A 12,733-nucleotide genomic window follows, 5' to 3' on the forward strand; every position below is an offset into this window, starting at 1 on the left:
TCATTTCACTGGCCTCGTAATTCACTGGCCTCGTAATTCACTGGCCTGGATTAATGATCCCAGTGACTTGAGTTAAAATTGAACCGAGAAATTCAAATTTCAATTCAATTAATTAAATAATTCTGGAATCTAAAAAGAAACAGCTTTAGTAATGGTGGAATTACCAGATTGTTTCAAAAACGGATGAGGCTACCTCAGGGAAAAACAATTCCTGATCTAAATCGATCTGGTATATATGTGACTCCAACCCCACAATAATGTGTTTGACGTTTATACTTCCCTCTGAATTTCCCCAGTACACGACCACCTTCTAGGGTTAGGTGGATTGGCCGTGCTAAATTGCCCTTAGTGTCCAAAAAGGGTAGGTGGGGTTACTGGGTTATGGGGATAGGGTGGAGGTGTGGGGCTTAAGTAGGGTGCTCTTTCCAAGGGCCGGTGCAGACTTGATGGGCCGAATGGCCTCCTTCTGCGCTGTAAACTCTATCATTCTATGACAATTACGGAGAGGCAATAAATGTTGACCGTACCAGCAAAGCCCGCACCCCATGAATGAAGAAAAAGAATACAGCACTCAGAATTCTCCAAGCTCTCCTGATTCCCCAAAGCCCGTCCACCACCTACAAGGCACAAGTCAGGAGTGTAATGGAACACTCTCCATTTGCCTCGAGGAGTTCGGTTCCCAACAATACTCAGGAAGCTCAACACCATCCAGGACAAAATATTCTGCTTGATTGGCGCCCCATCCACCACCTTAAATAACTGCTCCCTCCACCCCCAACACACACAGTGGCAGCTGTGTGTACCATCACAAGATGCACTGTATCCACTCGCCAATTCTCTTCAGTAGCATGCTCTGAACCTATGACCTCTACCACCGAGAAGGATGAGGGCAGCAGACACATGGGAATACCACCACCTAGATGTTCCCCTCCAAGCCCCTCACCATCCTGACTTGGAAATATATCGCCGTTCCTTCACTGTCGCTGGGTCAAACTTCTGAGACTCTCTTCCTAACAGCACTGTGGATGTACCTACACCCCATGGACTGCAGGGGTATAAGAAGGCAGCTTGCCGCCACCTTCTCGAGGGCAATTAGGGATGGGCAATAAATGCTGGCCTTTTACTGAAATGCAATTCTTGTCCCCACCCTCTTGTTCACACCATAACCATATTGATTGGTTTAAATGTAAGGGTGTCCGTCCGTTTATGTTATACTAAAACCTGACCTGCAGTGTGCGAGCCCGGTCAGTGGATCTCACCAGGGTATTCTAGGGTACACTAGCCATTCGGAACCTGGTCTAGCTCTTGCCCAACACCCCTGTATGTGCACTCCCAACAGGGGTCACCAAGTGTCCATGGGAATGCAAACCCTGTCTATGTTTCCCATTGTCTCCAAAGGGGGTTGCTGTAATTTTACTCCAGTGTGGCTAATGCTCATTTGGTGTTACCAAGAGGTAAATTGCAATGATTCACGCCTATGTGTTGCATCTATCTAACTTGAAACATACTGCGTTCAAATGTAACAAGCACATATTTCACTTATATTGTTGTGTTTGCAATCTAATCCTGTCAAAAACAGCCTCTTTGTTTTGTCCAACGAGAGTGTGAATATATGGAGCCACTTGCTGGGCTTTTTCCTCTTCTTCGTCATGGGTCTACATGATACTTGCTTCCTGTTACCATCGTCGAACAGCACTCGGGACGATTACATTGTTTTCATTATTTTTGGCTTTTGTTTTCAGGTAAGCACACACACTAACAGACAAAATTCTGGGGAAGACAGGTTGGGGGTGGGGAGCAGAGGGTGGCAGAAGAACTTGCTGTGTTTGGAAAAGGGTCGAGAAGGCGAGGGCAGAGATTTAAAGTAATTTGTAAAAGACGCAACTGGTAGGGGTCTAGAATGTTCAGCCTGAGAGTGTGGTTCAATCGAAACATTCTAAAGAGAATTAGTTGTCTGAAAAGGAAGAACGTGCAGGGTTACAGGGAGAAGGCGGAGGAATGGCATTGGGTGAGTTGCTCATTCGGAGGGCCGGTGCAGACACGATGGGCCGAATGGCCGCCTTCTGCGCCGTAACAATTCTGTGAATTCTGATCCCCGACATGGGCGGTGCTGAGAGGAGGCCGCGTGTCGGTGGGGCATTTCCAAGTTGCTGAAATCATGTGTCCCCCACGAAGCTACTGTTCTCGACGTTGGGGTGATTCCGTACAATTCCGCACCAGCTGATCCAATTCTGGACAATCCACTTTACCAAAGAAAGAAAAGCCTCGGAGAGAGTGAGGACGAGATTTACTAGAACGATGCCTGCGCCAGAGACGAGGGAATGTGAGTTACATGTGACTCTGTTCTTTGGAATGCACAGTTAAGGGGAGATTTCATGCAGGTGTTCAACTTTACAAGCGGTTTGATAGTCCGTTGCATTTCCTTGTAGCTTTTAATTTATTTGAATGGCAACAAATTCTGATACCCCCTCGTTCCTGCAATAATCTGGATAATTACCGTTAACTTTTTATTAATTCATTTATGGGGCTGGTTTAGCACACTGGGCTAAATCGCTGGCTTTGAAAGCAGACCACGCAGGCCAGCAGCACGGTTCGATTCCCGTGCCAGCCTCCCCGAACAGACGCCGGAATGTGGCGACTAGGGGCTTTTCACAGTAACTTCATTGACGCCTACTTGTGACAATAAGCGATTTTCATTTCATTTTTCATTTCATGGAATATGGGCGCCATTGGCAAAGCCAGCATTGTCCATCTCCCATCAGCCCTTGCGAAGGCGGCGGTGAGCCACCTCTTGAATATAACTGAGTGGCTCGTTCGGCCATATCAGAGAGCAGTGAAGAGTCGGCCACATTGCTGAGGGTTTGGAGTCGTACAAGCCAAACAAGACGAGGATGGCAACTTCCTTCCTCAAAGGACATTCCTGGGCCAGCTGAGTTTTTAAAACTCTAATCTGGTAGTTTCATGTTCGCCTTGACTGATGCTAGCTTTTTATTCCAGGTTTATTCAATTAATTGAATTCAAATTCTTCAACTGCAGTGGTGAGATTTGAACTCGTGCCTCGAGATCATTAGCTTAGGGCAGCATGGTAGCACAGTGGTTAGCACTATGGCTTCACAGCGCCAGGGTCCCAGGTTCGATTCCTGGCTTGGGTTACTGTCTGTGCGGAGTCTGCACGTTCTCCCCGTGTCTGCGTGGGTTTCCTCCGGGTGCTCAGGTTTCCTCCCACAAGTCCTGGAACACGTGCTGTTAGGTAATTTGGACATTCTGAAATTTCCCTCTGTGTACCCGAACAGGTGCCGGAATGTGGCGACTAGGAGATTTTCACAGTAACTTCATTGCAGTGTTAATGTACGCCTACTTGTGACAGTAAAGATTATTAGTAGTAGTAGCAGAGCCGCTATACACCTATGCCCCAGTCAAGTGTCAGTCACATGTGACCTGTCCTCACAACATGTTAACACATGAACTTTCAGCAGAGGGTCACGTGGATTACACGGCTACTTTTCCCCCCTTTCAGCCAGGGCTCACTCCGAGGAACCTTAGCATCCTTGTTCTGCCCAGAAGGGATCATTTGGCTTAGCAGTAAATGTATTCAACTGGGACCTACCTGGTTGGTCTTGCTTAGTTCTGCAGTGGGTGTCGAAAACTCAACTCCGAGTAAGACTTAGACAAAATACAGGTTAATTTATTTTACTTGCAACAAGGGGAGACCGCATCTAAGCAAGAGTTAGTACAACAGTTCTCCTGGGATATTTATACACTGGAGTAAACAAGTAGCGCATGACTTTGAATCTTCGCGCTTAAAAAAAGCCGTACTCAGCTTAAAATCCTAAAAGACCTTATTTAACTTAAAATCGTGACTCCTTACAATGCCGGGATGCACTCAAGCTGATCGACAATGTATCAATACATGCCGATGTGTGTGTGACAATGTGTGAAAACAGATGGATATAGACAAGGACGTGACATGACAATACACAGGAAAGGGGATCTTTGGAGGCGTGGGGACTACTCTTCTTGCCCTGTTGGCAGTTTTCTGAGTGCACTCCAATTATGGCCACGTATCCCATCATGCCTTGGTTATATTTAGCCCAGAAATCTACATTGCCACATGGGCAGAAAGTTGATCAATTTGGAGATGCACCCTTCTTAAAAAAAAGACTTCGCTGCTAGTTTTCAAATTTGTTCAAAATATTTTGCAGCCTGAAGATTTCATGAGTTAGAACGCAAAGACCCCAAACCGAGTTTTGCTAGCTCATTTACTTTGTTCTACAGTGCACTGGTAATGTGCGCATAGAGCAGGTCACAAAGTTATTATAAAGGCATTTACACTTCCTTTCTTCTGTTGAAAAAGGTTTTGTCAATTCACCATCACTCTACCAGATAAAGACAGGCATGGAACTATCGCACTGTATCTCAGAGAAACAAGCAAAAGCATACATTTCCCATCCTCACCTAACTGGAACCGCCCTCCTGGCCAATGATATCAGGGTTGAGAACAGTTAGGGTGAAGTTAGTAGCACAGTGATGTGCCATCAATTATAACAAAGACGAGGGGCGAGATTCTCCGATCCCCCGCTGGGTCGGAGAATCGCCGGGGGCTGGCGTGAATCCCGCCCCCGCCAGTTGCCGAATTCTCCGGCACCGGATATTCGGCGGGGGCGGGAATCGGGCTGCGCCGGTTGGCGGGCGCATCCCCCGCGATTCTCCGGCCCGGATGGGCCGAAGTCCCGCTGCTAGGATGCCTGTCCCGCCGGCGTGGATTAAACCACCTCTCTTACCGGCGGGACAAGGCGGCATGGGCGAGCTCCGGGGTCCTGGGGGGAGGCGCGGGGCGATCTGGCCCCGGGGGGTGCCCCCACGGTGGCCTGGCCCGCGATCGGGGCCCACCGATCCGCGGGCGGGCCTGTGCCGTGGGGGCACTCTTTTCCTTCCGCCTTCGCCACGGTCTCCACCATGGAGTAGGCAGAAGAGACTCCCTCCACTGCGCATGCGCGGGGTGCCGTGAGCGGCTGCTTATGCTCCCGCGCATGCGCGCCCGGCAATGTCATTTCCACGCCAGCTGGCGGGGCACTTCCGCCAGCTGGCAGAGCGGAAATCAGTCCGGCGCGGGTCTAGCCCCTCAGCGTTAGGGCTCGGGCCCCCCCCAAGTTGCGGAGGATTCCGCACCTTTGGGGCAGCGCGAAGCCCGACTGATTTGCGCCATTTTTGACGCTGGTCGCCGGACATCGCGCCGATACCGGAGAATTTCTCCCGAGTTGTGGAACGAAACTGTGGCTTTGATAAGCTAAACGAGAACCTGCTGGCAACTGATCCCGAACTGGGGTAGGGCCAGAGGTCGGCCACCTTTATACAGAGCCTGAGGGGAGGAGCCACAGGCGGAGCCAGCAGAGACAACAAACAATATATATAATACAGTAACAGTGGTTTACCACAATATATATAACACAGTAACAGTGGTTTACCACAATATATAGAATACAGTAACAGTGGTTTACCACAATATATATAATACAGTAACAGTGGTTTACCACAATATATATAATACAGTAACAATGGTTACCACAATATATACAATACAGTAACAGTTGTTTACCACAATATATATAATACAGTAACAGTGGTTTACCACAATATATATAATACAGTAACAGTGGTTTACCACAATATATAGAATACAGTAACAGTGGTTTACCACAATATATAGAATACAGTAACAGTGGTTTACCACAATATATATAATACAGTAACAGTGGTTACCACAATATATACAATACAGTAACAGTGGTTTACCACAATATATATAATACAGTAACAGTGGTTTACCACAATATATATAATACAGTAACAGTGGTTACCACGCACAGACCACACTGTTTATTAAACATTGGAGAGGGCTATTTGGTGACAATCAGCAGGAACAGAACTTTCTATCCCACCCGCCCCCCTGTATTCCCTTCCTGCTACCCAAGATGAGTCACTTAACCATCATATCTTTATTGATCCCACTTCCTGTTTGTTTTCAAGAAGCAGTTCGATATAACACTTGGGGGCGAAGGGTATCAAAGGATATGGGGGATGAAGGCGGGATCAGGCTGTTGAGTTGGATGACCAACCAAGATCATAATGAATGGTAGAGCAGGCTCGAAGGGCCAAATGGGCTCCTCCTGCTCCGATCTTCTATGTTTCTCGTCTCCCTTCAGTCTCTTTGCAGTTTGGGTCTCATCACTTCCCCCAAGATTTCTCAAATTTACAAAAGATATGGATAGTTCCCGATATGTTGGTTTGCTTTCTTTCCCCAGTCCTGCCGAATTGGATTATAAATTAGGTCTGGACGGTGGACCTTCAGCCAATTTGACATAATCTTTGCAGAATAGCCACCCTGCAGCCTTCCCATTCTCCAAGTGCTCAGACTCATTAAAGTCAAAACAAGTGGACTGACAGACTTATGCATCAAACTACTGTCTGATAGGGATTCCGAGCAACTCATCTGAACTAATGGGTCACAAGAGGTTTTCCATTTGTAAATACAAAGGAACAGGAAAGCTTCAGATCACATGCGCAGGGTGGTTAGCACTGCTATTTCACAGTGCCATTGATCAGGGATCGATTCTAAACTTAGGTGACTGACTGTGTGTGTAGAGTTTGCACGTTCTGCCCACGTCTGCGTGGGTTTCCTCCGGTTTCCTCCCGCAGTCCAAAGATGTGCAGGTTAGATGGACTGGGCATGATAAATTACCCCTTAGTGTCCAAAGGTTAGGTGGGATAAAGGGTTAAAGCGGAGGCTTGGGCCTAGGTGGGGTGCTCTTTCAGAGGGTTGGTGCAGACTCGATGGGCTGAATGGTCGGAAGCAATTCCACAGGCAGCTGCGTCAGCACAGGGCTAAAGAGCTGGCTTTTAAAGCAGACCAAGTCAGGCCAGCAGCACGGTTCAATTCCCGTACCAGCCTCCCCGAACAGGCGCCGGAATGTGGCGACTAGGGGCTTTTCACAGTAACTTCATTTGAAGCCTACTTGTGACAATAAGCGATTTTCATTTCATTTCAATAACCAGAGAACTCAGATCGGAGATAATTAGGAAAAGGAAGTCCTGGCTTATTTAAAATGCAGCAACTTGTGATGATCTGGAAGGCACTGCCTGAAGGGAGTGGTGAGACCACTTTCTGCCATGTGCGATTCTATGACAGTCCACATTGGGTTCAAATTCAGTTTTCTGGAGCTACGAGCTAAATCTCAAAACAGATGAGCCAAATCCCAGTTATTATTAAATCACGCTGCATGTGGTGAGAAATATTCAGCAGTATATAACTGCCCGCACTGTTTACTGGGGGAATGCAGTGAGAAGGAAGGCGTGAGGGAAACATTTGGGCCGCAATCTTCCAGCCCTTTCCTGCAGCGGGTTCTTCCAGTCCTGTCGATGGTGCGGCGCCGCGCGCGCGCGCCCCCCCCCCCCCCACCATACATTCCACGGCGGCAGAAGATGCTGGGCAGGGCCGAAAAAATCCAGCCAATGACAGGCTGCCACCACGGCTTGAAAATATGTTGCCTGGGGTGTGGGGCCAGAAATCCCACCCTTAGTCTCGCCTGCGCCAGAATCCACACAGCAATATTATTTGAATTTAAATACATTATTTACATTTAATTATAATTTATGAGGACCATGGAAATCCTGCAGTGCAGAAGAAGGTCTTTCAGCCCATCGAGTCTGCATGGACCCCCCCCCAAAGAGCACTCTACCCAGGCCCACTACCCCCATCCTAGTCCCCGAAATCCCCATCTAAATCGGCACGCCGTTAGACACAGTGGGGCAACTTTTCACAGCCAATCCACCCAACCTGCACATCTTTGGACTGCGGGAGGAAACCGGAGCACCCGGAGGAAACCCACGCGGACACGGGGAGAACGTGCAGACGCCGCACAGTCACCCAAGGCTGTCACTGTGCCGTTGTGGCGCACTTGCCCAGTGTAGCAAATGAGCTGCAGGATATTATTACTGGCACTCATGATTTAACTAACTTGGCGGGTAGGGTGGGGGGGGGGGGGGGGGGGGGGGGGGTCACTCGAGCCATAATTGGTTCCAATTAAAAAAGATGCGGGCTGCAAATGTTATCCCACTGATCCACTTTGTTTTTTATTCCCCCATCCCCCCCCCCCCCCCCCCCCCCCCCCCCCCGCCTCTATTGCAGGATATTGTGATTATTTAATATGTTGTCACTGTTGATTGCTCTGGTGTCGTCCACAGTTCTGCATGCTGTGCTCAGCGGGGTACCATCTCTTCTGCTGCCACCATTCTGAAAAGACCAGCCAGCAATGGCTTGCCCTCGACTATGCTGGCGTCTCAGTGGGAATGCTGGGATGTTACGTCCCGGGCGTCTTCTATGCCTTTTATTGTGCTGAGGTGAGCATCTTTTATTTGTCTACATTTAAATCAAGTTACTTTTGCTAAATCGAAGAAAGTAGGCGTCAGTATGATCGCAAGCCCTCAGCGAGTACAGGGGCCACGCGAATATTTAGAAGTTTGCCCCGAGAGGGACTGATGACGCCCAGGCCTCTATTCACGGAGGCTTTGGGATGAAGGGTTTTTGCTGTTTGATAACTTTTCTACAATCTTCACTGGTATAAGCCCGCACTAATTACCCCTTAACTTATGGGAAAAAAGAAGACTTGGTATTTATACATAGTCTGGCCACCCTACCAAATGACTCAAAGTGCTTTGCAAGTGAGAAGTAGCAGTCAGGGCTAGATGTGCACGGTGAGTTTGGCATTCGGTTGGATCCAGTCCAGATGGTAGAATGTGATTTAACACCAATTTACAGTCCAAAGATGTGCAGGTTAGGTGGATCGGCTAAATTGCCCCTTCAGGGGCTCGTTTAGCACAGGGCTAAATCGCTGGCTTTGAAAGTAGACCAAGGCAGGCCAGCAGCACGGTTCAATTCAAGTACCAGCCTCCCCGAACAGGCGGCGGAATGTGGTGACTAGGGGCTTTTCACAGTAACTTCATTGAAGCCTACTTGTGACAATAAGCGATTTTCATTTCATTTCATTAGTGTCCAGGGAAAAACAGGTTAGGTTACGGGGATAGGGCGGGGGAGTGGGCCTAGGTTAGGGTGCTCTTTCAGAGGGTCGATGCAGACTCGATGGGCTGAATGGCCTCCTTCTGCACTGTAGTTATTCTATGCTTCTATTCTAACGGGCTAATTTGGGCATGAGATTAGTGATGGGAATAAACCGGCAGCATTCCTGCTCCTTGCCACTTACACAAACCCGCCGACACATGTCCACTATTCAGAGTGGCCTGACCTGTCCTGACCTGTCCTCTACTAAGGATCTCCGATTTCGGTAATGTTGGACTACTCCTCAATTCTGACAGAGAGTGACATCATTCACTCACCAAGGCGGGAAGCAAGTACAATTGCCCCTTGTAAGAGCAGCCCACGCTGGTATAGTGCGCAGGAGAATGTTTCAGAGTACTGTTCCCGGGAATTGGCCAGCTGAACGGGATGCCAGGGTGAGGTGAATACGGGGTGTATGTCAACTGAAGAATATCTTCAGAATCCTGAAAGTGACCCCGTTTGACCCACATCATCCCAAAGAATCGAATCCAGGCGATTGTACCTGGTGAAGCTGTGACGTTATTGGTCAAAGGTTGTGTCGCCGATGAGGGCATTCTAATCTGAGTCGGTTTACCCCTGAGCACAGGGCTAAATCGCTGGCTTTTAAAGCAGACCAAGGCAGGCCAGCAGCACGGTTCAATTCCCGTAACAGCCTCCCCGAACAGGTGCCGGAATGTGGCGACTAGGGGCTTTTCACAGTAACTTCATTTGAAGCCTACTTGTGACAATAAGCGATTTTCAATATCATTTCATTTCATTTAACAATCAAATCATTAAAACGTCCCACCCGTTGAAAATGACATTGGCACCAGAACGCTGTTCAAAGGTGTTTTTAATTTCTCCAAATCTGAAATGTCAATGCATTTTAGTGAACGACCATTTGAAAATTTGTCCTTGATCAATGGCACCCAGTATTTAAGGTTTTAATTGTGTTTGTTTTTATTCCTTGTCAAAGCAGTATTGGAGACAAGTGTACCTTATAACCGTGCTGGCCATGATCTTTGTGATGTTTCTCACACAAATCCACCCGCATTATGCTTCCCAGCATTGTCACAAGCTGCGCATTCTCCTCTTCTGTTTTATTGCTGCTTATGGACTCATCCCCACAATTCACTGGATATTTCAGAACGGAGGTATTGGGGAACCCGTGGTCAAGGTAGGAAGGATTGTATCGCCGGTCTGGGTTTTATGTTTCTGTGAGATCCATACTGTTTGGTTTCCATACTTTAGTTTCTCGAGTTTATGATGATTTCTTGGCGATTCTCAAAATTAATAAATCTCGCATTACTCAGCGTGGCTTTGAACCGTAAAGGCCAAGAAGATTCTGTGTTCAGCCCTTGCTCTCTCCTGCGTTGGCCCGTGTCCCAGCTAAGCTACAATTGGCAATCCCACGTTAGGATTAGGAAACGATAAATGGTGAGGTTTTCAATAAAAATATTTCTTTAGAAAAAAAAAAGGCTCAGGAAACGATCTTCATAGAGCTGGCCTTCATAGAATTTACAGTGCAGAAGGAGGCCATTCGGCCCATCGAGTCTGCACCGGCTCTTGGAAAGAGCACCCTACCCAAGGTCAACACCTCCACCCTATCCCCATAACCCAGTAACCCCACCCAACATCAAGGGCAATTTTGGACACTAAGGGTGATTTATCATGGCCAATCCACCTAACCTGCACACCTTTGGACTGTGGGAGGAAACCGGAGCACCCGGAGGAAACCCACGCCCACACGGGGAGGATGTGCAGACTCCGCACAGACAGTGACCCAAGCCGGAATCGAACCTGGGACCCTGGAGCTGTGAAGCAATTGTGCTATCCACAATGCTACCGTGCTGCCCATTAGCACAGATCTAGCACAGAAGGCCATGGTTGTGTCCGTGTCAGCTCGCTAAGAGCAGGAAGCTAGCCTTATTCCCGCACCTTTCCCCATAGTTCTACAATTTTTGTTCCTCCTCGGGTGCTCATCCAATTCTCTTTTGGAAAAACGCGGGCAGCACGGTGGTTAGCACAATTGCTTCACAGCTCCAGGGTCCCAGGTTCGATTCCCGGCTTGGGTCACTGTCTGTGCGGAGTCTGCACGTCCTCCCCGTGTGTGCGTGGGTTTCCTCCGGGTGCTCCGGTTTCCTCCCACAGCCCAAAGATGTGCAGGTTAGGTGGATTGGCCATGATAAATTGCCCTTAGTGTCCAAAATTGCCCTTAGTGTTGGGTGGGGTTACTGGGTTATGGGGATAGGGTGGAGGTGTGGGCTTGGGTAGGGTGCTCTTTCAAAGAGCTTGATGGGCCGAATGACCTCCTTCTGCACTGTAAATTCTATGATTCTGTGAATCTGCCTCCGCCACACTCCCGGGCAGTGCATTCCGGATCCTGACCATTCGTCTCGTGGAATGTTTTCCCCTCATGTCGCCGTTGCTCCTTTTGTCAATCACCTGAAATCTGTTCTCTTGACCCTTAAGCCAATGGGAATAATTCCTCTCTTGTCCACTCTGTCCATGATTTTGAACCCTTTCTTTAAACCTCCTCTTGACCTTCTCGCAGGACAGTAACTCCAGCTTCTCCAATCTTTTTTATTAATTTGTTTACGGGACGTGGGCGTCGCTGGTTAGGCTGGCATTTATTGCCCATCCCTAGTTGCCCTTCAGAAGATGGTGGTGAGTTGTCTTCTTGAACCGCTGTAGTCCTTGGGGTGTGGGTACACCCACTGTGCTGTTAGGGAGGGAGTTCCAGGATGTTACCTCAGCGACAGTAAAGGAACGGCCGATATATTTCCAAGTCAGGGTGGTGAGTGACTTGGAGGGAAATCTCCAGGTGGTGGGATTCCAAGGCATCTGCGGCTCTTGTCCTTCTAGATGGTAGTGGTCATGGTTTTGGAAGGTGCTGCCTAAGGAACCTTGGTGAGTTACTGCAGTGCATCGTGTAGATGGTACACACGGCTGCTACTGTTCGTCGGTGTCTATCCCCCTAATTGAAGTCCCTCATCCCTGGAACCATTCCTATAAATCTCTTCTGCACCCTCTCTAAAACCTTCCTGAGTCGCGATTCCTGGAATTGAAGGCAACATTCCAGTAGCCTGAGATCCGCAGTTTCATAAATGCCCTTCTTGACGTAGTTGGTCTTTTACGTTGGGCCTGTATTTATAACAGCTCAGGATCCCCTGCTGCCTTTTTAATCCACTTTCACAACTTGCCCTGCCACCTTCAACAATTTGGGCAATTGCTCTCTCGCTGTTCCTGCACCCTCTGTAAAATTAGGCCCTCTATTTCATATCGCCTCTCCTAACCTTCCTAGCAAAATGTACCACATCACACTTCTCCGCGATAAATTTCAGCTTCCACTTGCTCACCCATTCCACCAGCCTGCCGATGTTGTCTTAAAGGCCATCGCTGTCCACCTCACAGTTCACAGTGCTTCCAGTTTTGTGACATCTGCAAATCTGCACACCCACATCAGGGTCATTACTGGAGGAGGTGGTGTAGTGGTATTGTCGCTGGACTAGTAAACCAGAGACCCAGAGTAATGCTCTGGGGTCCCAGGTTCAACTCCTGCCACTACAGATGGTGAAATTTGAATACAATAAAAATCTGCAATTAAAAGTCTAATGATGACCATGAAACCATTGTTGATTG

At 48.3% G+C, this 12,733-nt stretch overlaps 1 protein-coding gene across 4 annotated transcripts in view; it reads left to right on the forward strand.

Annotated features, from left to right (window-relative positions):
• LOC140403633 (progestin and adipoQ receptor family member 3-like) overlaps window positions 1-12,733 on the forward strand; it is a 65,330-nt gene that overhangs the window by 19,260 nt on the left and 33,337 nt on the right. For 2 of the 4 annotated variants that reach the window (XM_072491776.1, XM_072491774.1), the window contains exons 4-6: window positions 1,580-1,742; window positions 8,242-8,397; window positions 10,068-10,268. In XM_072491776.1, the coding sequence (XP_072347877.1) occupies window positions 1,580-1,742; window positions 8,242-8,397; window positions 10,068-10,268 (520 nt within the window). The remainder of the gene's footprint in view (window positions 1-1,579; window positions 1,743-8,241; window positions 8,398-10,067; window positions 10,269-12,733) is intronic. The other 2 variants (XM_072491775.1, XM_072491777.1) reach the window with 2 other exon arrangements.

This window comes from Scyliorhinus torazame, chromosome 28, assembly GCF_047496885.1.
Source record: "Scyliorhinus torazame isolate Kashiwa2021f chromosome 28, sScyTor2.1, whole genome shotgun sequence".
In the NCBI taxonomy this organism is placed as follows: Eukaryota; Metazoa; Chordata; class Chondrichthyes; order Carcharhiniformes; family Scyliorhinidae; genus Scyliorhinus; species Scyliorhinus torazame.